The sequence below is a fragment of the Bombus terrestris genome, chromosome 8 (assembly GCF_910591885.1).
Source record: "Bombus terrestris chromosome 8, iyBomTerr1.2, whole genome shotgun sequence".
In the NCBI taxonomy this organism is placed as follows: Eukaryota; Metazoa; Arthropoda; class Insecta; order Hymenoptera; family Apidae; genus Bombus; species Bombus terrestris.
The window spans coordinates 7,209,025-7,235,690 of NC_063276.1; the positions used below are offsets into that span (position 1 = coordinate 7,209,025).

General features: G+C 35.0%; 1 protein-coding gene across 3 annotated transcripts in view; it reads right to left on the reverse strand.

The window, feature by feature from the left end:
- Window positions 1-26,666, reverse strand: part of LOC100652122 (mastermind-like domain-containing protein 1) — a 172,526-nt gene that overhangs the window by 143,772 nt on the left and 2,088 nt on the right. The window contains exon 2 of one of the 3 annotated variants that reach the window (XM_012311239.3): window positions 8,164-8,202. The exons of the other annotated variants lie outside the window; for them this stretch is intronic. Coding sequence (XP_012166629.1) covers window positions 8,164-8,169 — 6 coding nt within the window. The 5' untranslated portion in view covers window positions 8,170-8,202. The remainder of the gene's footprint in view (window positions 1-8,163; window positions 8,203-26,666) is intronic. 3 annotated transcript variants of the gene reach the window in all.

Below are 26,666 nucleotides of genomic sequence, written 5' to 3' on the forward strand. Positions count from 1 at the left end.
TGCTTCGTTAATAGATGCAACGATTCGTCTCTCTCTCTCTTTCTCCTTTTTCTTTTTTTATTACGCCTGGTTAATTACTTCCATGAATCAAAAACTTCCTAGTCGAATTATTTCTATCGAATAATAAAGCAACAGCGTTTTCTGTTTTTCCTCTTTCACTGGGAATCTGTAAAACGTGGAACTACCAGTCGGATTGAAACTCCTCTTTAATAAGTCCTTTTGATGTCTCGCTCGTAAAAACTGTCTGTCGTAATTTCTATTAATGTTATAAACTGCGAGAAACACGGAGTTCTATGTTTTAATTAGAGACTTTTCATGCCTCATATTTTTTCATTTAGAAGCTCACTGTGTTGTACGCTCTTAATATCCAAATTTCATCGTTGATGGAATTCTCTTTTCCCTCTCATTTGTAAGTCGAAAGGAAGAAACCCGAAACGTACACTGAAACCTCTTCGCTCTTTATTTAACTACAAAAAACACTCGTTTCCTCTTTTTACAGAAGGAAGAATCGTTAGTTAGTTCTTGGGTTTTTTGACACAATTCAATCACAATTCAATCAATTCAATCAAATCACAATTTACGAACTAGCTAGTATTGATAAATACTCTTGCGTAAGAGCAATAAAAGTGTTCCGATAATCAGAAGAAGAGAAAATTGGGAAAAAAAGAGGGCAAAAATGTTGAATTTTGATTCCCTTCGATCGAGAATCGGTAATAGGTATGATAAAGTCGTGGAAATCAAATGGCAATTGAAAAATAACGAATGGATTTGGACAGGCGGAACGATTGGACGACAAAAGCGCAAAAAATCCAGTGAATTTGGAAAACGTGCGGACGCTGTAAAAACAGACGCTGCGATATTCGATAAACATGAACCTGGAAACGAACGTAAGTAAGTGGACTGGCAAACGAACAAATCAAATGGCATTTCGATTACAACGACGCGATATAAAATTCTTTAAAGTCCGCTAGAACTTTAATCAAGGATTAGTCTAATCGAAAACACTGCTTCAATTTGTTTTCTATCCAAATAGTTTGTCGTAATAATTCCGATAAGAGACATTCAAAGAGTCGAAAGAGGCGATTCAAATTATATCATGATAAAAGCATCATCGAAAAAAAAAGAAGTCAATAATATGCGTTACAAAGTTTATTATGAGCGGGGAAAATTTGTTTTATTTTTAAAAGCAATCGCCGATAACTCTCCGCCACTACTAGTCTGATAAAGGATTATCGGTCGAACCAGATCGTATCGCCCAGATTAGAAGCACTGTGAAACTGTTTTGCAGTTAATCGTAATATCTATTATTGTTACCAGCACCCCAAAATGAATTATTCAAAAGTACAAACGAACACAATACACTCGAATCGCTGGAGAATCGATATGGAATATATAGAAGAATGTCGAGAACGAGTTCCACTTTTTTTTTCTTCTTCTAAATGAAACTTTCCACCGCGAAGCCGGTTAAATAGTATCTTAATGATGCAATTGTACAGGTAGTAATACTCCATGGAAATAGTCATGCTGCAACGTATAGCATTGCGAATACGAACACGAAACAACTATTACGTTTACCATTGTATGGATATATGACAATAAAATAATTGATAATGTTACTCGCGATAGTGTTACCGAATTGTAGGCAAATATAACGACTATTGGCAATTATTGGGAATTTAAATTTGAAATTCATATTTTCCACGTGGAAAACTTAAAATAAGAAACTTTTTGAATCTAAATTTAGATCTTTACAAGCTTTATATGTATCAAATGTTTCTTTGGAATTAGTTAATTCACGTTTGAACCACATCGGGAAAATTGTTTCTGTACCTACGTACATGTAGTTTCGCATAGATAACGCAACGCGAGTTTCTGTTTCTCAATCGCGCGCAATCAGTGGTTTTACGAAGAGAGTGGGGTGTACAAAGCAACGGCGCATGCGCGCCAACACCGACAAACAGTGTATTCGCGTTTATAGATCCGATATCATATTATTATTAAATCCTGGCGCAAGAAATATATTGCTGAACGGTCGAAAGAATCCAGGTTATTTCGTAACGTACGATTTTAATTTATTCACTTTGCTTATCAGCAATATTTCTCCTTTTTTTCCCTTCCTTTTCTAACTTATTATCATTCTTCTAGTTATAATATTTTGCTAAATAACGAAGATAGCAGCTATAAGATTACAGCTCTTCCCGTTTAATTACTTTGTTACGCGATACTGCAAATGTTCGTCGATAATTCTCCTCTTTTTTATTGATTCATAAATAAAGTTATCTTGTTTATTTACGACGTTACAACAATAAATTAAATTCTCGTCGTAGACTAAAAGCGCTCGTGTTTCGTTCGTTTAATCCTAACAATCGGCGATTAACGTTTGAAACAAACGAAATAAAATGATCATATTTTGAAATTCCCTCTTTCGCCCTTTACGATTCTTTCCTTGTTAAACTCGCCGTTATTTTTACTATTGATTTTGCATAAAGAGGCAAAGTTAGGCTATAAAACACGAAGTTAATTTAAAGACTACGATCAAGCAAAGAACTCGAGTCATTAAACTCGTTTAATTACAGCTCTGTGTAGACTTAATTATCAGAATTCTTTACTCGCCTACATTCTCGTGTTTCTTTTATGCGCTTCATGTTCGAAAATATCGCGAAAAGAAAATGCAAGCAATAAATAGAAATAGTACGAGGTCGTGAAGCCTGGGAGAAATAAATATGTATAAAGTAACGAGCATTTTGTAATAAAACATTACATTGTATCGCGACATTACACGCGATTCTCGACTTTTTTTTCTGTCACGTTGCAACATTATACAAGTACGTACGTATCCGCTGATTGTAACAATATTGTCGACTCTTGATAGGCTACATAGGCCAGTTTTCAACGTAAATTGAAATTCTGATCGTCTCTTTCGCTCCCTCTTTCTCTATTTCTATTTGGTTATTATTAAATCACGAACGAAAGAAATATACACACAACCGGTGAACGTATGGAAGAATCTAGGTTATTCCGTGACGCGCAACTTTAATGCATCTACTACGTTTATTTATAAGTATTTTCGACATTTTTGCCGATTTTTCGACCGCGTATAATCGAGCGCCTGATTACGTTCCCACTTTTCTGCGCTAAAAATAAAAATCATGTCAGCTGAAAGAAGAGAAAAAGAAAAGAAAGAAATGCAAGTCACAAATTTATTCCTTATACTTATAAACAATCTTCCTCTTTTCTACGATGCTATGAAAAAAAGCTCGGTTGAACTTGCATTATGCGAAACATAAGCGCGTATAATCAGTCACGACTATCGTGATTTTAATAATAAAATGTAAAACCAACATAAAAATATAGTAGAAAAGTTACGAGATGTTTACTGCGATCATATACTCGATAAAATGAATAGTTGACTGAAACGTATAATTAGTGTTAAAGGTGGTCTGTTATAAATAACTTATTGATATAACGATAATAACAGTAATTTACATTTTTCTCCGTAGTCAATTTACAATGTAAACAATTTCGTGACCTTTGTGCAGCGCATACTTGCAAGAAATATGTTGCAACTTGTATATATATATATTTTCGTTTCAATTTATTTTTTCTCATTTTTTCGCTTTGCCAACGTGATCATGTGCTATATCATACAAAATGAGAACTTTTTGTATAACACAAATAATAATTTACTTGATTAGTTATTTATTTCTCTTTTGAATCTCTTTCGTGCACTGTTTACAGGAAACTTATCCTCCTTCTAAATGTATGTGTGTGTAAAAGGGGATCCCCCCCCCCCCACGTAATGATATATCGAGAAAATGTTTCTACATATACGCGTTCAAATATTTTTCTGAGTCATCCTGTATATAAATATCAATATCAATTCGTGAAACGTGAAAGATCTAAAATGTATATGTTCTAAAATATTACTGCGATATCGAATGATTACGGTAATGCGATTCAGCATCAATCGGAGATTGTTCATCAGAGGAATTCAATTATTTTATAACAACGCAGCTTATTGCTCTGAAATTTACAATAATATCATTCGATAATTAATTCCCAGCAAATTGAATGTTCGCGTTGTAATTTCTGAATATAAAAAGAATCGGCCGTTTAATAGGATTCAGGTCCAGAAACGTATATCATCGAACATAATATACGTATGTATGTGTGTCTTCTTTTTTCTTTGAAACAAGTTTCTTTATGTTCTAACACACTCGTCTCTCGTAGACAGAGCTATTTATTAAATACCTCGAAACGATAGAGTCACGGATTTACCGATTACAGTATGTTATTCATGGCATGGTATTACTTTGTATTCGAATTACACGAGAACTGTCCCGCGAGATTGTTTGAATCGCATGAATTCAGCTTCCTGTAGGCAACGCTCGCCTATTATTTCACAATCGACGATGATTTCATTCGACCATTTCAATCCCTTCATCCGTTGTCGAGCTTAATTTATATAATCATCTGTTATTTTTTATTCCTCTTTCTCTTTTCTTTTTCTCCTTTCTCGACGCACAGATTAATCTCTCTAACCCCTTCTCTCTCACCACCCACGTATCGCATTCAATACGTTTCTCTTTCAGAACTCTGTTCATCATTATTTTCAACGTTCTCTCTAAACAGCGTATGCTCCAGGTGAGCTCATTTTAAATTGCGCCAGTCGAATACCAATGAATCTTTCATTTAACCTTCTGCACTATTTTCCCTACCTGCATACGACGATACAAATTAATTAAAAAGGACAAAAAAAAGTGATTCTTGAAAAAGGAAGATAAATCTGCTACCATCGTAGAGTATTTTTATTATAGTCGTGTACAATTTTTCATCGTGCACCCGTATCTACGCTCTGTTTGGTTACGAGCTTTTGTGTTAAAAATAGGATTCGAACTGTTACGGTGTTGTCTGTAACAACTTCAATCCGAAAATATTCAGAGTAAAAAATATAAAAAAGCATGCACACATTTTATAAATAACAAATAGTGCCTCTCACGCGTCTCTGTCGAAGGGTTAAAGGGACAACGGCGCTTTATTTAGCGTTCTGCCTCTAGAATCTCTTTCCTGACACTCTGAGGAATGTTTGAAATATCGCGAACCTTAAATGTCCCCTTTCAAGTTCCATTCAATTCGAATATTTCGAACCTCGCGTTTTACACGCTTCGACGTTATATTTTAATAAATTAATAATTAACGGAACTTTATAAAAGCAAGTTGAACCCCGGACTGCGCAGTCGCAATTGAATGGAATAATAAAAATTGACCGAACGAGATAAATTTATTTTCGGTAAAACTGGTTTTATATTTTAGTTCATCGCGTCGTGTCTGCTATTAATACCGAAACTGATGGAAAAGCAATTTTCCTCACATGCTAAAAAGAAATTCGGTGCTGAAAGGATTAAAACTGAACGAACTGGCGTTTACTTATTATTAAGACAATATCATCCTCATTATTTCCATACCAGACCGTAAGATATTTTTATGGACACCATATCCATTCAATTTCCATTTGAGTTTTATACGAACATATACAACGTACGCTTTTGTCTTGTTCTTTTTGCTCGGGACGAATCGTCGAACCGTAATAGCAAAGTAATTTTCCCACACACAAGGCTCGCTCAAAATTACATTTATACTTCGTTACTCGGCTGAAATCGTGCTCCAGGCTAACGAAACAATTATATTCACTTCTTTGTACACTTAAATAAACGAGCATCCGATTATTAATCGGTCGTGTTTTATGCCCCTCTTATAACCGCTCGACGAATTAAACTTTCAATCGAATAATTTATCCGATTACTGTTATTGCTCGTTCTAATTTCACGTTTCGAATATATGCGTTCCCCTCTTTCGACTTATTTTCCAAATACATAGAAGCTAATCCACGGTCGTGAAACACGTTTGAGAAACTGCTTTATAAGTGAAAGTACATAACTAGACTCCCCTCGGGAGTGTACACCGGATTGATCGGACCATGGGTTTCAGACTTTTTTCATGTCCGGCTATCTTTAAGGCCGGATATGCGCACGCTCACGCTACTAGTCTCCCTTTGAATAAAAGTTTTTACATCTACGAACATCGTCGATGATTTCACATACTATTAAAGTTATATGAAAAATTGTATTTTATCAGAAATAATTATAATATAACGAAACACAGGATTATGCAATGCATAACATATCGTAGTAACAACTAATCACTATTGCCGTATCAATAACGCTAAATAGACAAAATTTCTTCCTCCGAGTCATTTTCGATGCAATCGTATTTGCCTATCGTTAAAAAACTCAAATCCAACACGTTGTTAGGATTACGTGAATGGCTAGAGAAAGTTATTCGCACGTTACCGTATTTATTACAACATTTACACGTTAAATAATTAGATTCGATTGTATATAATTTTGCAGCAGTAATTTTCGCACGAGGACGAAATGTTAACTTCCCAAACCCAAATACGGGCAATTTTTGATCATTGTGTAAATAGAGGAATTCTAGTATTTATTAACGCCGTGCATTTTTTCCAAATGCAATCGAATTACGAATATTCGGCGAAGCTTACAGTCGGATTGTTCAAATATATGTAGATACGTATGTATATACGGCAAAGCATCGGGCAAAGATTTTCCAACAGCTCCGAAAACATCAAAAGCAAGCTGCCGCGGGAACAAGAAAACAGTGGATGAAAAAGGGAAAAAATATGGGAGGGTGGGAATGAAGGGAGAGAGTGTCGAGCGGCAGTGAGTGAAACAGAGACATACAGAGAGACAAAAAGGGGCTGTGTGTGCACGCGTACGTGTGTACACACTTGGGACGGCCTGTTAAATAAGCTGACACTCAAAAAGTGGGCGGCTGACAGTTCGAAGGGAGTCGCGCGAAATCACAAATCCCTTCGAGCGCTTTTGTAATAACTTTAGACCCGCGGTTTCAAGAAATTAATCGCGCCTCTACCATCCACCATCGAAGAATTTCGCGTTTTACCAAATACCAACCAACCGAGATAAAATCAATTTTTCCATCTCTTTTCCTCCACTTTTTTTCATTTTTCATTTTTCATTTTTCATTTTACAGATATTTTCGTGCTTTATTGGCTTTCTTCCTCTTCCCTCTTTCCCCTTTTATTTTGCAGTTTTCAAACAATTTTTATTAACCTTTTGTAAACTAAAAAGTAGCTGCAGTTTTAGATGTTCTTCTTCCATGGCATTTCCGGTATCTCTAACGTTAATACTTTATCTACCCTACGTACAATCGTTGTTCGTGTGTACGTGTGTTCGTCAGAAAGTTATCTGTAATTTGACGTTCCAGAAATTTATGCGGATTAAGTCCTCCAGCAACGGCAAGAAATATTCGAACGAAGGAAAAAACTAAATTATGGCTTGTCGTCGACATCGATTCCGGCTACCCCTCGTTTCTCTTTCAATTCCACGCACGCTACGAGAAGTTCAACGAATTCGCGAAAAAAATTGTTTTCCAATTAACTCAATCGTAAATTATACTCAAAAAAAAAAAGAAGGAAAAGCCAGCTTGCGAATACCTATAAAAATAACTCTCGGTGTTTCTACTGTCATAAAAAGGAAACCAAACTATATATAAATGTATAATGGTAAAAAGCAAAGAATATAGTTTCACCAAGTTTCGTACGTAACAACCAAAGTTAAAGGAAAAGGATAATTTCGGTAAGACGCAAAGTGGAACGTAAACGAAAACGAAGCATCGTATAAATAATACAATCGCGTACTCGTAGATACTTCTGACAGCAAACTATAAAGCCAACAAATAGCCGGTATCTTTCATAAAGTATTATTAATTCCTCCGATAACGTGATATTTTATTCATGGAGGCGAAAGTGTCGATAAAGCACAGAGTCGCGACGCGTTCCACACCTAATTTTCTCCAGAACCGAAGAAACACAACGTGATCAATGCGCATTCGTGATCTTCGATCTTTCCCCCTCCCCCTCCGCCGACCTTATTTTGTCGAAAGAAATTTTTCGACTATCGAGGTAAAAAACAAAATTTGTTCTGATCCAAACGAAAAAGAGATAATATTTTCTTCGACTTCGTAATCTCCACTAATAGACTCAAAATACCACTAACAGACATAAAGTCAGTGTATCGATACGTCCCAAAGTTGCTAAAGATTGACGAAAAAGAATAGAGTTACCTTCATCTTTTCAGAATCCCTTCAGTACTATTCTTCTACCTAGAATTAATTAAACTTATTAATTCAACGTTACGTTTAAAATAGCAGAATTCGTTTGAACGGCGATTGAAAGTTAATTCAAAGCGATCGAAAATTGAAGCTGTATGCGCCTAGTGAATAGCGAACAACGTTCGAAAGTCGAAACGCAATCGTCAATAACAAAGCTTGTTCTGATAATTTTATTTATTTTTCGATTTACCAGCACTCATCGAATAGATGTATCGAGAAAGCAGTAAAGTAACGATTATGTAAGTGCATTTGTGAATGTACTGATTGATGCATTATATGTATTTGTTGCTTGTGGAGCGCGCGCTGCATAATCGATGGAATGCTAGGCAGAGACGAGAGATTGCTGTTTTCCTTTTTCCTCTGGCTTTTCTTCTTTTCCCTTTATTTCAACCAGTCAATATAAATTTCGATATTTCACCGGTTGGAAAAAGGCAATTACTTTTAATACGTGTCAGCATGGACATGCACGATGGTAATCACATCTGTCATAAGCATATGGCGAAGATAAGTTATCGCTGGTAACTCGATTCACTCGTACATATACAGACAAACGAATTCCATCTTTGACGATGATTACGACTGGAAATTATGATTCTCTCTTACTTATTTGTTTTTGCGGAAACGACGCTGCGCTGGCGAAACATTTTCAATCGTTAATGAAGCTCGATTGATGTATAATTAGTAATTAGGACTCCAACGAATATAATTGGCAATTTTTGTATTCTCTATTCGCTGGTTCATCGAATGCTACGATAGAAAATTGTTTTCCAACCGAGAAGAGGATTTCTAACGTTTCGAGAGAATCCTCGGCGTATAGTTAATGAAACGAGTGCAACTTCAGCGATAAATATCTTGTAATTTCTATATACATCTTCAGATTGATTTCTAATCTGATCGATAGAATCGTGATAATCGTGTCTTAGTACATTACCGATAAAATGTCAAAATGTTTTATATTTATGAGCCAGCGTATGTACGCGATTAATGTTCGACTCTGAAGAAACGAATTACTTCCATGCGCTCACTCATTATAAGAAAACTACATGAGTAATAACAAAGTCCAAGGTGAATAAAAAAAAATAGTATTTGCAACATCGTCGCAATTTTTGCCTTTCTATTTACGGAGTTGATCAATGCGGCTTTCGAACGACTCGTATGTACAATCTTAAACACTGGAATCCGCATGGTAGGTAGTGAACGTGTTAAACTTGATCTCGCCACGAATGAATAATAATCTTTACAACACGGAGACAATACATGGAACAGAGAGCTAAACTTTCTCCGGCCGACTAGATTCTATCAAAGTATACAATTTATGCTAACTTGGCTAACGTAACGAACAGGATTGTCCCTAATAACTCGTGTCAGCAGTTGATCCGGCGCAAAGCAAATAATGAAAACGCAACGAGGGGGACAAGAGAAACGAACAGCATTTCGTGTGTTGGGACGCGTATTCGAATGACCGTGCGAACTGGAAAGTCGTCGGTGTGCAACATGATATCGTCGGTGTGCATGATTGTTTCAAGCAGGCTCTCGTTGCGATGCGGTAATTAATTCGACGGTCCCGCGGAATGTAAATCATCGTTATCGAAATGAATGCCAATGAAGCGTTTTTGTCCAAGGGAAAACCCTCGTGCGGCGCCGTTACGCTGGCTGGATTGATCGAAGATCATTCCAAAAGCTTGCGAGCAAACTCGCAACGTGTTTTGCTTCGCATGCGAGCAACTTATTGCCGCAAACTCGTTCGAAATTGCAGCGATATCGATTTCTGAATAAAAGGATAGAATCGTTGGAATGTGTACAAAGGAAAAGGATTTGCCCCGTTCGATAGATTTTCGAGAGTCGTGGAGAAGTTTTGTAATACGAAACAAGTTACTACGACACATCGATCCGACGTAATATTATAGTTATAGGTTATTGGATTTTTAGCAAAGTTCCTGTAGCTGGAAGTTTATAACTTAAGATAAATTATCGATGGTCTGTAAAATGTAATTAAAAGTTGAGCGTAAGTAATATTTGGACGTGGCTCGTTTTCATTTTGTTCAAACTTTCAAGAATACACGGCCAGACACGGTTGACCTAAATCTAAAAGTTATAGGTTATTTCGTAGTACGCTAAAAATTTCAGTGAACTAAAGTGAACCTGCCCCGGCTCGTAGAAATAGAATTTACGAGCAAATAAAAATTACGTTCTTAAACAATAGCTCGACTTTTGTTTCGCGCAAGATGTCCAGAAATTAACAAACTTTCGGCCGAATGAATCGAAACACGTACGGCAACGTTCGAGGTGAAAATGATTGCAGCGATACGAAATGAAAATAGTGGCAACAATATTGAAAAACAGATTGTACTTTTAACGAGCTCGAAACTCACATAATATGAAATTAGTTTTTAGTTTTGTTTTCCGTTGGACAGCAACTACGCCAACTGTGCCAGAAAAATTAATAATTTGATACTACCGTTCCCAAAGCTGTTTTCCTTCTACAATATGGGAAAAATAATTCCATTGTTTCCCTGTAATTTAGAAGTTATATAAATGCTCATATTTATAAATAACTTTCGAATCTCATCGAAGAACATTTCATTTAAAAGCTCTGGAATTAAAAGTTTAATTCTAATTCAAATATTCAACTCTTAATACGCTTCCTATCGCGCACAATCGCCAATTATTTCGCTCAATTACGTTTCCATCTCGGAACATCGACATTTTATCGATGATCCGAGACTTTTGAACGGCACTGTAGCATCATCTTAATAATAAACGTCCACCTGCAAATACATAATCCTGCAGCAGGATTTAACGACGGGGATGGCTACGAGTTTTCTTGGCGTTAGATCACCGATTATTGGGATCGATCGGGAACGATTCACCTGCCTGTGGCTTGGGTTGCGAGCAATCGCGATCGACTATGGGGAGGAGAGTATTATTTAAAGAGCCTGTATCTGGATAGAGCGTGTGTCTCGACCTCTAGCATAATCGCGAGACACCTGGAGATCGTTGGTGTATGTTAGCTGCTGAGAAACCGGTTTCCACTAAGCTACAACCGAAAAGAAAATTTCAATAATGGTTATTACGCATCTATTCAGACGTTTTCTTGGGAAGTCTTGTTTGTTCGATTAATTAGAAATTCCCCAGGCCGTTCAACGATAAACGAACGCTTTAGCGACCAATATAGCAACAAAACAACTACATATTTCTTCATTATTTTCTTCTATATCGAGTTAGATGCTTTTAACACTCTAGCAATATATTTCTCAAATTGTAAAACTTCTCGCAAACTTCTTATCTTCGATTAACCAGCAGGACATTAAGTACAACAATTAATTACTATTTTTAAAAACGTTGAATTGGTTTAATGATAGTTGAATAGCAATAGTGAATGTTCCAACACACGTTCATTCAAGTATTATAATGTTACGTGGGTATTGGCTGACAAAATTGAAATAACAATTTAATTAAGTTTCAGTCGTAAACAAGCAGCGAGCTGTTTGGTATTCTATTTGACCTAATAAATAGCTGCGCGTAATTAGAAAAGCTCTGAGCATCGATGCGTTGAAGAAAACGACATTGAAATATTAAAGCAAGAAATCACAATTATAGAATGCGAGTTAATTAAAACTTTCTTGTCGTTCAGAAATTCTTGCTCAGTAAGTTTAATAGAAAGTAAGTACGTTACAAACGAACAAGAATAAAAACTAGTCAATAGGCAACAATGATCATTAACAACTCATTAATATTAATTTTACCAGCGAGATTTTCATCGATTTCTACGGACGAGGACGTTCCTTCTCAATTTACTAATGATTCACTTTATGAGTCCCGGAACAAACAAGGAAACAATTAAAATCGCTTTCCAAATGATAAAACAACTTCTAGAATAAGTATGGAATTATTATGATAATTAAACTGCACTTGATGTTTATGCATTTATGGAAAATTTTAAAATGTAAGAATTTAATTTAAATGCGTATATGTATATAAACAAACGTACAATGTACTTCACGCTATTATATTTTATAGTCATATTATTTACTAAAAAAAATACCTGTTTAAGTTTCATGTTTTCCAACTAATTAAAAAGAAAAAAGGTATGAATTTACATAAACGTCTACGGCCTAACAATAATATGATAAATATAACGTAATTAATAATAATTTATAAATGATACTACAATAATTTTTCTATTACCTAATGTCTTAAAATTCATTTCAATAAATTATGGTACACGTACTAGACGAACAAGAATCTTGAACAGGAATGGTTAATGAAAAACAAGCTGTCCTTCGGTACACACGATCCCATATAATGGAAAATTTATATTCCCTCTATTGAAGTTGGTTGATATTCGAAACGCGACAAAAGCACAAGGTAGTAACATAAAAAAAATATTGCATGCAGGTACATACACGCACACGTACACACAGCAGCTCTACTAGGCAACTGTTCCCCTTTTGCAGGAAGTTGCCACAATAATAGAATGCATTTTCCATTTGTCCAATTCCCAGCAGTAATTACGTCGGACCTCTCTATCGGGTTTGAAACCCCCCACTAGCTTTCCACTTTCCACCACCCTACACACGGGACTGCAAATCGAACCCCTACACATTTCAACATACGAGCAAAAATTTCCTCTGTACACATTTTTGACAAATTTCCTCCCGTGGCCCGCCACCTATATAGATAAGCTTAAAAATGATCTCAATTGTGCTTGAAATAAAAATATCTGCTTTTTGGTGCTTGAACTCTTGAACTCTATATGCGATCACGCGTTAATGGATTATGAATGTTCGTGTAAATTCATGTTCTTGTAAGTGTAACTAAGTGTAACTAAGCAAGTGTAACTAAGTGTTCTAAGGAAGTAGAATTTAAACAAAAATTGATTTCACTCGCTGTATATTATAAAGAGCTCGAGTCAGAGTAGCTAAGCAATTTAATATTTAAGACGATAAACCAAGAAGAAAAATTGAGATTCGAGTTAGTAAAATTGCACGTATCTGAATGTATGGAAATTTCGAAAATAGCTAAAAAGAGAATAACAGGATACAAATAATTTCAATGGCATTGAAAAAGAAAAACGCTGTTAAACTCTGTATGCAATGATCACTTATAAACGTATCCAGATTTCGAGGAATAACAGTTGAGCATTAAATTGATTCGTATAGATGAGTACACGTTGAATTTGATCCACAGTGAATAGAGAGCCGCGATAAAAAAAGACCCACTACCACTCATAGTTGTAAACCCTTCGTTGAGGGATCGATAATGGGCTCCAGGGGCTGACCGTGATGAAAAAAAAAAGAGAAGAAAAACCGTTCGATTCACTCGACAGGGGCCGTAATCTTTCGTTCTGCACGGCTGCCGATTTGTCGCGTGCTCGATTGACACTTTGCGTTTAGATTTGTTGCGTGTGTGTATTTAGCCAGTTTTTAGTCCGCGAGATCTGGGAAAGAAGTAATTTTAGGGCAATTTCGAATCGTTTATTAACCAATTCAGATAAAAGATACAATCCTAGGAGGGAGGAAATTTGAATTTGATAATCATCTATTCGATCGTAATGTAATTTGTTACGATTCACTAACGATTAACAACGATATAAATATACATATAACGATATACATCGTTCACGCGAGGTTTCTTACAAGATTCAGAACGAAACACGGTTGCTACTTTAGTAAAAAAAAAAAAAGAAAAAAATTCCGTATCAATGCGAAGCTAAAAGGAGAACACAACATCGTATATTTTAATATAAATTTATGATGTTTTACTTCATGCACGGAATTATGATTGTCCGAAACGATTTCCCGTGCAACAGCTGTCGCTGCAACAGAATTACAATACAAATTGGTTTTTCAATTGCGATTTCAGTTATACCTAGAGAGACCGGTGAAATTATTGAACGACCGTAGGTTAAAATTATTTCATATATTATAAAAATTAAAAAAAAAAAAAAAAAAAGAAAGGGAAAGGGAAGAGAGAGCGACTGAAAATACGAACATCTATTAGAAACATTCACGTACTTAAATAAAATACAAAGAAAATGGTTTTATATAAAAGTTCAAGTAGCTGAATTCACAGGCTGCACGAAACGCGATAAAAAACGAGGTCAAACTAACTTTTAGATATCTCAAACATGAGGGAACATTAAATTTAAATTCTAAGGTAAATATTTGATCGTTGATGGCATAATAGGAACGGTGTGCTTAGCTTCCAGTCTTCAAATTAAATTTTCCTAAAACTTACTTGCTCTTAATTCATTTATAATATATCATTTTTTTCATTTTTTATCTAATTTACGATAGATGTGTAACAAACAAGGAAGGAGAAGGAAAATACTTTCGACGTCGTTTCGACTCTTTTATCTCTAATATAAACATAATGCACAGAGGCAACTGTTTAAACAGAAAGCAAATTTTCCATTCAAACGTAACATCACGTTATAAATAATGTTCGTCCTTTATTTAACGAGAGAGAAAATAGGAAACTAACCGGACGAAAAATGTTCATTCATTTTCCAGCCAGTGCTCCGAAAATTTCGAATGAATTGTACGACAAATACCAATTAAGGGAAACTAAAACATACTACATATTCGGAGCTTTCAATTTGCGAAAACAAATTTCGTCGGCTATCTCGTTCTCCATATTGTTTACCTCGCGTTTTCGGAAATTAAGAGTACAGCAATTGAAAGAGCGTGGAATTCACGGAACGTAGGGAAAACTTTTCCACCGAAAGTTGTAAGAAAACTTTCGTAAAAACTTTCCACTAAAAACGCAAGCGAAATATCGCAGAGTAAAGAATAGTTAAAATCCTTCACGCATCTGGCCACTTTTCTCTGTTTCCAATGAATTTACACGCCATAATGGCTATAAAGTTTATTTATCGAGGGAGCCAGTTAAAATATAAACGCAAAGTTCGTTTAATTCCCGTTTTCGAGTTAAAAGTTGGCAAGTAGAAAAAAAGAGAACCGGTTAGAAAGTAACGAGCTTTAGCATCAAAGTTGCATCATCCGAGATATAGCTTCTTTCTAACAAAACATGGGACGTATCTCCACAGAACGGGACTTTAGATATTGCTCCTATGGAGAACTATTCAAATTTTATTCAGCATCAATAAAATCTACAAATTATCCGACAGAAACTTTTGAAAAACTGACTAATTTAATCGTCAAATTAATAATCAGACCGTGGATATTTATGCAAATTCGTGTTTTCACAAGCATATTTAAAAAATGAAATCTGATGAGAAATTTATTATTAAGTAATGGATATTTCACACAACCGTACACTTTGGACATTTCATATATATTTCTCTACTAAAATCTTATTTTATTTATCGCAAGCATCGTAAGACGGCATAAATAAAACATTTTTAGAAATAATGTTTGTCATTCATCCTATGCTTTCTGATGTATGGGGCCGATAAAAATTCATCGTAAACACCAATAACCGAGCTAGATACCAAGCTAAAAATACACAATTTCACATTACGATAAAAAATACAATTAACGACTCTCGATTGCACAAGATTGATGTAAAATAATTAGACAAGTAAAAAGAAAAGTAAAAGCAGATGACACGAGATAATTTAATCGGGAGAACAATGGGAACCTGGTGGAGCTGAAGCCACACACACGACTGCTATGTATTTTCATTCAGCAAACCTCAGACAAAACAATGTGTCTAAACCCGAGGCTGGTATAATCGAATTTCCGCGGATATATCTCGCTGAACGACAGCAAATCTCAGGGAAGTTAGCAAATTTATCGAGCTAAGAAAGCAGTTAGATGGTACTCGCGTGACCATATAGAGGCTGCTTGATGATCCAGGAAGTTTTCGAGAGGAGAGACCGGATCTCTGTTGTCCGCTGGTAAACGAAACTTATTGTTAGTCGTAGCATTTTCTGCTTGACCCGGTTAGGAAGCAACTTGGCATCGCTCTTTACGCATTCGCAACGTGCTTCTGCTTCTGGACAAACGCGTGCAACAACTATTTCGAATCCTGACTCTGTCTTTGGAATATTCAACCGTGATTCCTACGCTTACAGAGGATATACCACTTTATATATATATACATATATATTCCTCATCATCTCTGAATGCTCTCGTGATTTGTTTTCTTGTTGGTTGGTCAACGGAAACAGGTTAAAACGATCGTAATTAATTAGATATAATTGGATCGATAAGTGTCTTCCTGTAGCTCTGATCTTTTATCACATAAATACAGTCAGCCATAAAATGCCTACATATACTCGTGTAATTTTATGTATTCAACTTTATTTTTATTAAGATGATTTGAAAAGATTATTTTACGATACACTGTACATTACGCGTATGTAAGTGAATTATAATTACAATTAATCTAATTATTGATTTTTACGACTCACTTCTTTTCTACGTACTATGAAAAGATGGAAAATTATAATTTACAGGCGTCGACTTATCATTGTACCTAAATATTCATAAACGCGCTTATAGAGCAGAATAAAAAGATAAACATTTACTTTTGACAGAGAATACCCTGATGTTTGTATTCCGCATCCAAGCAGCTATCTCACTATCCTCACTGGTATCCATCCAAATATTCGAACATTTGACTTCCTATTATAATAATAATATATGTAATATAATATAATAATAGCTCTGTAATAATGCATTCTCATCCAGATTTCCGTTTAATGGAAAAGATAAAAATTCTAATAAGCCGTAATCACCGGAACAGGCCGATGATACAGTGCCAATAAAGCACAATCGACAATGACACACTCTCCCATCGATTGCTTATATAATCGAACCGCGTCCCGTCACAATGAAAAACATTGTATCTCTTTTCGAAGTCCGGTCACATCTATTATGTTTGAATACGTATTCACCCCTTCCTTGCATTTCCACTGGATTTTTTTCATCGATCAACCAATGTTTGCAGACTGATTTAAGAAATGACTTGCGTTTCTTCTTCATCACGTCGAACCTTTCCTTTTCGTTAAATACGATGTTTGCTTGTTCAAGATGTTTCCATTGAATGCAATCGTGCAAAGAATTCTTTTACGTAATGGGCTATAAAAATGAAAAAAAGAAAAAGAATGAGAAATAAAAAAGAAGAAATAAAAAAACAGCTTATGTCATGTGGAAGATATTTCGCTTCTAATTTGGAAACTTCCCGACGAAAGATAGTAATAAATCGTGGAAACGAAATTTATCAATTCTCATGGTCCGTCAGCGGTACACAATAGTTGCCTGAAGAGGAATTACGACCGCGAAGGGTTAAGAACTAAGTATTTCCCAGCGTGGATCATGGAAGCGTCAACGAGATACACTGAGTCCAGACCCAAGAAAATTTACTGCCAATTACTTTTTGCCTCTCACATATGCTATATTCTCCCGCATCTACCTGGTCGACTAAAACCTGCTGACGGGGAAAGGAGAGGGTGGTCGAGGGGTGAGAAACCAGAGGAGGCTAGCGAAAGAAGGTGAGGCAATGGAAAGAACGACAGAAAGGTAAGAGACGCAAACTAACCACGCCAAGAACCCGGCTCGATGACGAAAGTGTTCCAACCGATTAGGATGATTAATACATGGAATATGCATGTCAGGAATTATCAAAGAAATATTATAACTATGGCGGATATCAAGATCGTACAGCCGAGCCTTGAAAAGAATCTGATAAGATGCGCGATATTTATGACAGTTTTAACATGAATATACGCTTCATGGAAGATACAAATGCGTTCCGAGTTAATGATGCAAACTATTCTACAGTGTGTTAAATATAAATAACGCTTGGCTCTTTAATAGAGACGAAATTATTATATATTATTATAATATAAATAGACTCTGAAGAAATGAAGAAGGAACTGATTTATGTGAAAGGAATTATGTAATTAAAAGCAAAGCTGATTATTAATTAGATATTTTTATAAATATTTTATCCGTGTTACACGGGATGTTTCAAGACTTCATTAGCACTTTGAGGATACTCGATCGTAAGATTTAAAATCAATCTGAAAATGTATAGAACAGTTATGGAATATGTATTTATTCAGAGATCAAAACATATTCAGCCTTTGAATAGTCAATTAATCATTATTAGACGTTATATATGTTTATGCAAACTCATATTTTTATGAACGCAATTAAAGAAATAGAATCTAAGAGGAAGTTTATTCCATTCAATACATCTTATAACGAGCACTATAATTTGGATATTTTATATAATTTTTATATGTTCCATAATCTATTTGGTAGAAGCTAGAATTTATATATTTAGCACTAATTACGCGTTTCATATAGTATGCTAATTTATTACTAGATACATGCCTGCAGAAAATATCTTATAACTTCTACATACGTCATTAAATATTATAATCATAACAGCCATGTCGCAAAATGTTTTATATAACGCGTGCAATACATACATAAAAGTATTCTGCGGTTGGTGCTCAAATACTTTCGCGGGTTAACTGTACGTCTTATTTACATTGAGCGAGTTGTAAAGTTTGAGTCAGGTCCAGGTCGTGGCCTTCTTTCGTCCGGATGAATGAAAGAACCCAACGAACGAACGATCGCGAGATCTTAATTGCAAACATTTGAACGCTTTCACAACTCACTCTACATTCGAGCCACTAGAAGAAGGTATTCAGTATCTTGGCACATTACCAATGGGAAACGCGGAATCCTCGTGTATTAACATATCATGTTATATCGATGAATCGTAATCGATGCTGATGGATTTATCGCTGTGTTATACGATTCATGATACGCTCGTATGCGTTAACTCGTTACTCTCTATAGCTCTCTACAGATTATGTAATAGCCGAACGTTATTCAGCCCGTGTTTGAAAATATTAGTAAAATTCAGTTTAATTAGTCGAACGATTCGTTAATCCTATCCCGTTCGATATCAAAGGAACATCGGGTTTCAATTAAAGTAAGAAAATGGATTGAATTTCATGATCGTCTACAAATTGCGTTTGGCTGTTTGTACGCCCGGCTATCCGCGGAAATTTCTATTTATTTATTTAAGCCACGCGTAAATTCCTATCGATCCGAAACTTCGCTGCCATTATTCATCCACGATGGATTCGTTTCACTATACATTATTTCGCGAGAACAAAACTTGTAATTTAACAAATCTCGCCTGTCGATTATTCATCGACGCAACAAAATGCGTCATTGTTATTAATGGACTGTTCATCCGTATAATTACCATTTCTATCATTTATTAAAACTCAATGCCATTTCTGCTCCATTTCTCTCTCTCTCTCTCTCTCTCTCTCTCGTTCTTTTTCTTTACTATATCCTATCGTTCGCTTTTAACATTTTTTTTATTCTAATAACATAAAAACCGAAGATTTATATAAAACGAAAAAGCAATTATGACTGTCTGGCCATCGTTTCGTAGCGTACATTTGATTACAGTTCGACAATTTGTGTCAAGGATGGATAAACTTTGGTGCGCTCAACGTTGAGGACGAATTACGCGAAATAATGAAAGATCTGTGAGTGGAATATTTATAAGGGATGGGTGGCTAACCATCATTCTAAACGATGCTAAGGTGCAAGTTTAAATACTTCCTTTCATTATGGACGAACAATTTGTGTCAAGGATGTGCAAAGTTTGTACATTTGATTATTTCAGACTTCAGACCAAACAACAATTAATCTAAAAGTTTATATCGCGGTATGTGACGTTATGAAACTCTGTTAGAGTTCTATCGCGTCTTTCTACGAATTATAATGCTGAATATTTTACATGTACGTAATACGTATTATATTTCTAAAATTAAAAAGATAGCGTGAAAATGGAACTCTAGGATTACAAGAGTGGAAGGAATGTTTAATGTAATATACTCGTAGTTTTACGAGTTGAACTTTCATCCAACGTTAGCATAGAATAAAAAAAGAGGGACTATATTTTTAAAATCATGATTTACAGTTTCGCTTCAAATGGTACGTGTTCATGTAGTTTGATAACTTGCCAGCAGAGTTATTTAAATTACACAATTATGTACGAAGTAAATTTATCATCGGGAGAACGAGTTCGCGTGTTGTTTTTAGCGCGTGATTAATATAATAGCACTCGCCATTGTTATTATCAATTTATTATCGTGGAAGCGTATTACTATTTCCACGTACAAATATCGTTACATTGTTAATCCATCTAGAGTAAATATATTCCAAATTAGAATTTCCAAATATCGCGAATATTTCAACAAAATCAATTAACGTAGCTTTCGTTCGACAGATAAATTAAAATAATTTTAATCAAGTTTTCATTATCGTCAGAAAAATACAGAAATGGATAATCTTTCTCTTCTCTATGTTATTAATTCTTAGCAATATCATTCTCCATAAACATGGAAATGTTTTCGTGGAAATTAGAATCGGAGACACGTAGTCGTGCGAGTTAGATTTTGCAGAGTTATTTGTTGTTCACTCAATAATGTATTTAAGAAGAGTCGCAGATAAGCGGTGGCTCGGTTATAACTCACAAAGATAAAGCGGAATCAAGTTAAAAGTTGCTTGCTTTTCTTTTAGACACGTATAAATATCGCGAATATACACGTAGATATATAGATATACATCTGGTTCTCTCCCCACGGCGAGACTTTCGTTTTTCAACTTTTTCGTTTTCAGCAGCAGATGAAAGAAGCAATGTACTTAATCGCGTGAACGCGTCTATGTGCAACCCGTGTGTACAGTCGGCGCGGAAAGTGAACTCGAACCCGCGCCGAATCACATTTAAATTGCGTTGCTGCGTAGGAATTCAATTAAATTACCGTTGATTTAACGAGTATTCATTACAACAAACCCAAGGCACCACACACCGATACGTCGACTCTCCGATATGTGTTAACGCATTGCCACGTTTTAACCTCCAAAGTTTCGAATAAATGGAGCAAGAACGTTCGATGTCTACTTTTAAAGATGAGTAGCGTGTATCGATGTTCGAAGACTATGAAAATGTTATACAATTGTATAATATGTATCGTGTTACGTTACAGCGGATCATGAAGGTATTTAAAATTATAATTAAGTTGAAGTTAAATTTAAATTTATATTAAAATACGAACACTTATTTCGAAAATTTATATGAGATATCGAATAAATTGGGCAATTGGCTGTGTAAAATAAATGTAAGCAAAAAATATTCGGTGGAATAACTAATTTCCTTATATTAGATTGTATTAATCTATTTGATTGAGGATAGAAGGATTTCCCTACTTTTGCATGATCAATACAGCTTATTAAAATAAATTAATACTACGAAGGTCAGATTTAGAAAAAATCGAATCATCAAGTACATATACGTGTTATATAAAACGTTTTGAAATTTCATTAGCAGTGTAATAAAACAGAGGTATGATGATTATTATATCAGTTGAAACAAAATTACAGAATTGATAGTATAAACATGCCAAGAAATACCTAATTAATCTAATGAATAAATGTATTGAATAATGTAATGAATCTTGTAATCTGTATGTACATTTTCAGATTGGTTTGAAATTTTATTAATACATACAATTATGATAACTATATCTCGTTACAGCGTTAATGAACGTTGCGTTATAAATATTCAAATATTTTCTGAATAAAATTTGAAAATATTTCGTGTAAATGTTCCTTACAATATTCAAATACTTTCGTAAGAAACTGTATTTACATCGAGTTTCCAGAATTTCGCTGACTCAAACTATGTATCTTTGTAGTTGTGTCACGAGCCACGAGCATGATTGTATTATATGTTACTTCGCTATTTTCTTCATTTTTATTTACGATTCATTTCATATTAATGTTTCTCGAATATGCAAATAAATTATTTATTCGATATATCGAAAGCGGTATTCGCGATGCGCCGAAATTAATGGCTGCATAACGTTATCGTAAATATGTGGCAAACGAATCGAAGGAAAAAAAAGAGAGCAAAACGTTAAACAGTAAAGAGTAGAACGCAAAGAGATTTAACGAGATGCGTTGCAACGCAATACAACTAAAGTACGTTGCAATTATTGTAAATATAGAGTATAAAAATTTCGCATGAAAATAGAGAAAACACCGATTATTTTATGATACTCGTTTGCTCGCGCTAAATAGAAATACATAATAACGATAAGCGAGACAACAGAAACAAATATTTATGCGTAAATCGATCTCAGGAAAAATTTCTAAAAAGAAAATACAAAAATAAAATAAACAAACTAAAATTAAAACTGATTAAAAATTTTGAACTAATTTTAAAGAGTGAATTTTATCGATAAAATATTCGAAGTGTTCGAAGAAAATTATCTATCGTTTATCGTCGTCCTTCCCTTCATTGTCGTGATAATAGTACAGTGAAATTCGTAATATTATGCTCCTAACCATAGTCGTGATAACTACTGCCGCAAATGTTGGTATTACGCGCTACATCCGCGATGCTAAATGCGCGTCGAAAGTCCATTAAAATACATAGGGGAAAATAAAAGATAGACGACATAGAAAAACTAATAAGCGATTCCAAAGTGAAACGAATATTCCCGTTTTAACTTTCGTTAGTAAAAAGCAACGTAGAAAATGGAAGAGTATTTTGAAAGACTGTTATCCCATTTGAATCTTAATTTAATTTATACGCTATATATGTAGCGCATTTCGAAAAGAATTATTCAGATAAATATTTTATCACTGTATTTCTATATCGTTCTCCTATTTACTTTTGCGTATCCTTCAAAATCAATATCACGACCCGAATTGAATCAGGCAACTTTATAACGTTTTAAACGAGGTCAAATATTTCAACGACTTTTCTTTATTTGTCTGGATAAAATAGATCTTTATATAATTATAAAATATTCAAATGGTAATATTTAAGACAGAAAATTATTGTAAGTAAATGTTAAAACAGTCGTTAAATATTTCGTACTCTTTCAAGATACTCTTTACGGTAAATACATAGTTCTATTACTTATGCAAGATAACGGATTATTAGTATTATATTGATAACGGTTTATCTTCCACGATTGTTCCAACACTCACAGCCAAGCAAACATATATATACGTTACATTGTTAGCATGTATGCACGTATGTATTCGGTTTTTAACTGAAAGGCTTAATCCATGAGATTTCTTGCCTCTTTAAAACATAGCATACGATTACCATTACTAATGAGGTAAACGTAATTACGCGTTCGTGTTGTGTTGATTAACACCAGAGAACGAGGTCGTTTGATTTGATTCGATTCCCCTTGTTTACGATAGCTTGAAACTTCCACAATATTAATTATCGATCTTTCTCCGTGATGACCTCGGAAATTAATCTAGAGAATTTAATAAGGAAATTGATTAAAGCGTAAAAGGGAAGAGAAAACGAAGATCTTATTAAGACATTTGCTCGTGTGTAACGAGCGTAAACGGCGGATTATGCTTAGGGGGAGGGGAGGGGGGAGAGAGGAAAAAAAAAGAGAAATAACAGAGCCAACAGCACACTATACAGAGAGGAGGCCAATCCTACATTGAATTGATTTCATAACTTTTCTACTTGGAAACGCGGTCAGCCAGACTTTCTGGCGCGACTGTACCCCCTCCCGACTAATTTTGCCGATTAGAATTTTAGCATGATGTACACTCCGTGGTAAAAACTTCGCCGCTTTTCCTTCGCGCGCATTCTTTCACTTGACAATCCGAGTGTATACGCATTATCTTGTAATTATTACCAGTTTAAGCCGCACGCTTAACACATGTAAATCAAGTATCGAAAACAACTTTCTCCTGAAATATGACGTATCCACGACAAACACAAAGCGAAACGAACAAACTTATTTCGACTCCGACAATTTTCCACGATAGATAAAAATATTTTCTTATCGCCGGTAGCATTTTTTTTAAATAAACCACAACGCTTTATCATTGCATTTAACGATTCTTTAAGCGTTATCTCGATCGTACAAGAGTCTCTTATCGGATCTCATTTCGGTGAGCACGCGATCAAACAAACCTAAATGCGACAACCAATTTTATAATTTACCAAAATGGAAAAAGAATCTGCACGATTAGGGATGTTTCGGGAAAATTAGAATTTCCTAGAAATACATATAAATATTCTTTGAGTCGCTGCTAACGAAATAATGTGACAAAGAGCGTTCCTATTGTTCGTGTCAAATCGAAACACTTGTTTTTCGAGATCCGCCCCCGCGGTGCAATTTACTCTGTAAAATATGGTGAGCTCTGCGAAGCTACAAAAGTAAATTCCATTAAAGCAGCAACGGGGTACTTTCCTTTAATGTTGTTAGCAGGAAAGAGCGTGAACGACTGCTGGTGGGGTAGATTCTGAGGGGCCGTATAAGGGTAGAAGCAAGAACGAATCATACCGAATCAACAAGCAACGCTTAATTCAATATTTTCATACACATGTTTTCTTTAAAAAAGAAAAAAAGAATAAATAAAAGAAAAATACCTCCGAGTAAAAGAATAAGAAAAAATAACAAAAGAAATTATATTTTGTTAACCTTGGGAAGAACTTCAACTTATCTAAAAAGGATAAGCTCGAATGATTAATGAATTAACTGATTAATAACGCTCTTATTACATCGTATTAAGTGAAAATGGGGTAGGCTAACCTATATTTATTTTTCATGGATTATAAATATTTGGCTCGGCTGGACGGGCAAAGATCGATACACGCACTCGGCACGCGTGTGAGCGCGAATAAATATGCCCGGTCGCGTGTACACAAATTTTAATTATGAATCGTCAATTGAATTCTAGGAAACAAGATCGTGCAGTTCTGTGGGCCGCGTGCGCGCGCGTCAACGCGAATGAATTATCGGCTAATTTCCTTTGCTGGTGAAAGATCGTAAAATTTATCTGGCGACTGGTTTTTGCGGTACGCGTTGTACGCGGTAGCTTTACGCGATAACTGAAAGTGCGCTTAGCGTCGCGATCATTATTTGAAGTACATTTTCAAAGGCGTGTACCACTATTGTTAGTGAAGCACCTGTCCCGCTCGGTTCGTTGAATTTGGCTCGTGCTGTATGTGTGTAAGTGCGCGCGCATCGTGTCACGCGTACCAACACGAGCTCGTACGAGGATACACGAATCAGAAGAGAAAGAGAGCCATGTAAACAATACGAGTATGCGACCACATGTATGCACCGTCGATTACCGAATATATACGTGAAATAATAAGATAAGAAATTAGACGTGCTTGCGATTCGCGAATGATTCCCTAATGTTATCGTATTAGAATTACAAATATAAAACAGGAATTCGCAATTTTCCGTGAGAGGTAAAATTATAGTGTGAACTAGGAAGAACGCAACACGCATGACGAATTCGAATATAATTCTAATATAAAGAAGCAAAAGAGGAATAAATAAGAGAGAGAGAGAGAGAGAGAGAAGGATAGAAAGAGATAAAATGGCCTCGTAACTGACTATAAAATTTATTAACGATCTGCAAGAAGAAGAAAAATACAACAGTCAGTGGGTGAGTCACGAGATAATTATCTCACAAGCACGGCCAATATTTTTATCGTTGTTATATTTGCGATAGATTCATAACACGTTTGCGGATAGAGAATAAAGAATAACGATAGAAGTGAATATTATATTACATAAATCCCGAGAGAAAATGATTGCCGTGAGAAATAGTTTTTGTTATAAAGGCCTGAACAAAGGCAGCAAAGTTATCGACGACGTGAATTACGGGCGAGCGCACTAAATTTTGAATTTAATCTTTTTAGAGATGTCGTACGTTCGTGTAATATTGAAATCCTTAAACGTAAATAGTGCCATGTCAGGGCATGACGTAATTTTCACGATGCAAAAATAGACCATTCGTTCGAAACAATTTTAATATAACACCAAGCAAATATACAGTTGTGCTTGCTGTGCGAAAAATTGTAGAAAGATAACGTGTTTATATTTGATGCATGAATTGAAGGACGTTCGATACAAAACGTATCTCGTGGAAATTACAGCCAACGTTAAAATAAATATTTTGTTATTTTTTACGACTCTTGAATCGCGTACAGAAAAACCAGGAATACATACGTATATGTATGTTTGTTTGTTTGCCGCAAGGACGGAGCATTATTTTAATCGCGATTCACGTATTATTTAAACCAGCTGCAACGCACGGAATTAATAAATAGAAGTGACAATATATTTGTTTATAAAGTTTGCTTTTACCAGTTATTAAATACAGTTTGAAATACATGTTTTCTGTTAAATTTAATTGGATTATTAAATTGTTTTCCATCGATTGTTTATTTAAATTGAACTACCAAATTTGAATATTTAATTGTCCGTATATTGTTCAAGTATAATTTATAGCCGGCGAATGCGAGATTAAAATTTAAAAAATTTATTATTAATATTATTATATTAAAATATTCACTGATTTATATAAACTGCGTGAAATATTAACATCTCAAAACATTACTTAGTTTATACGATAAGTATTCAATGTTGCATAATAACATCA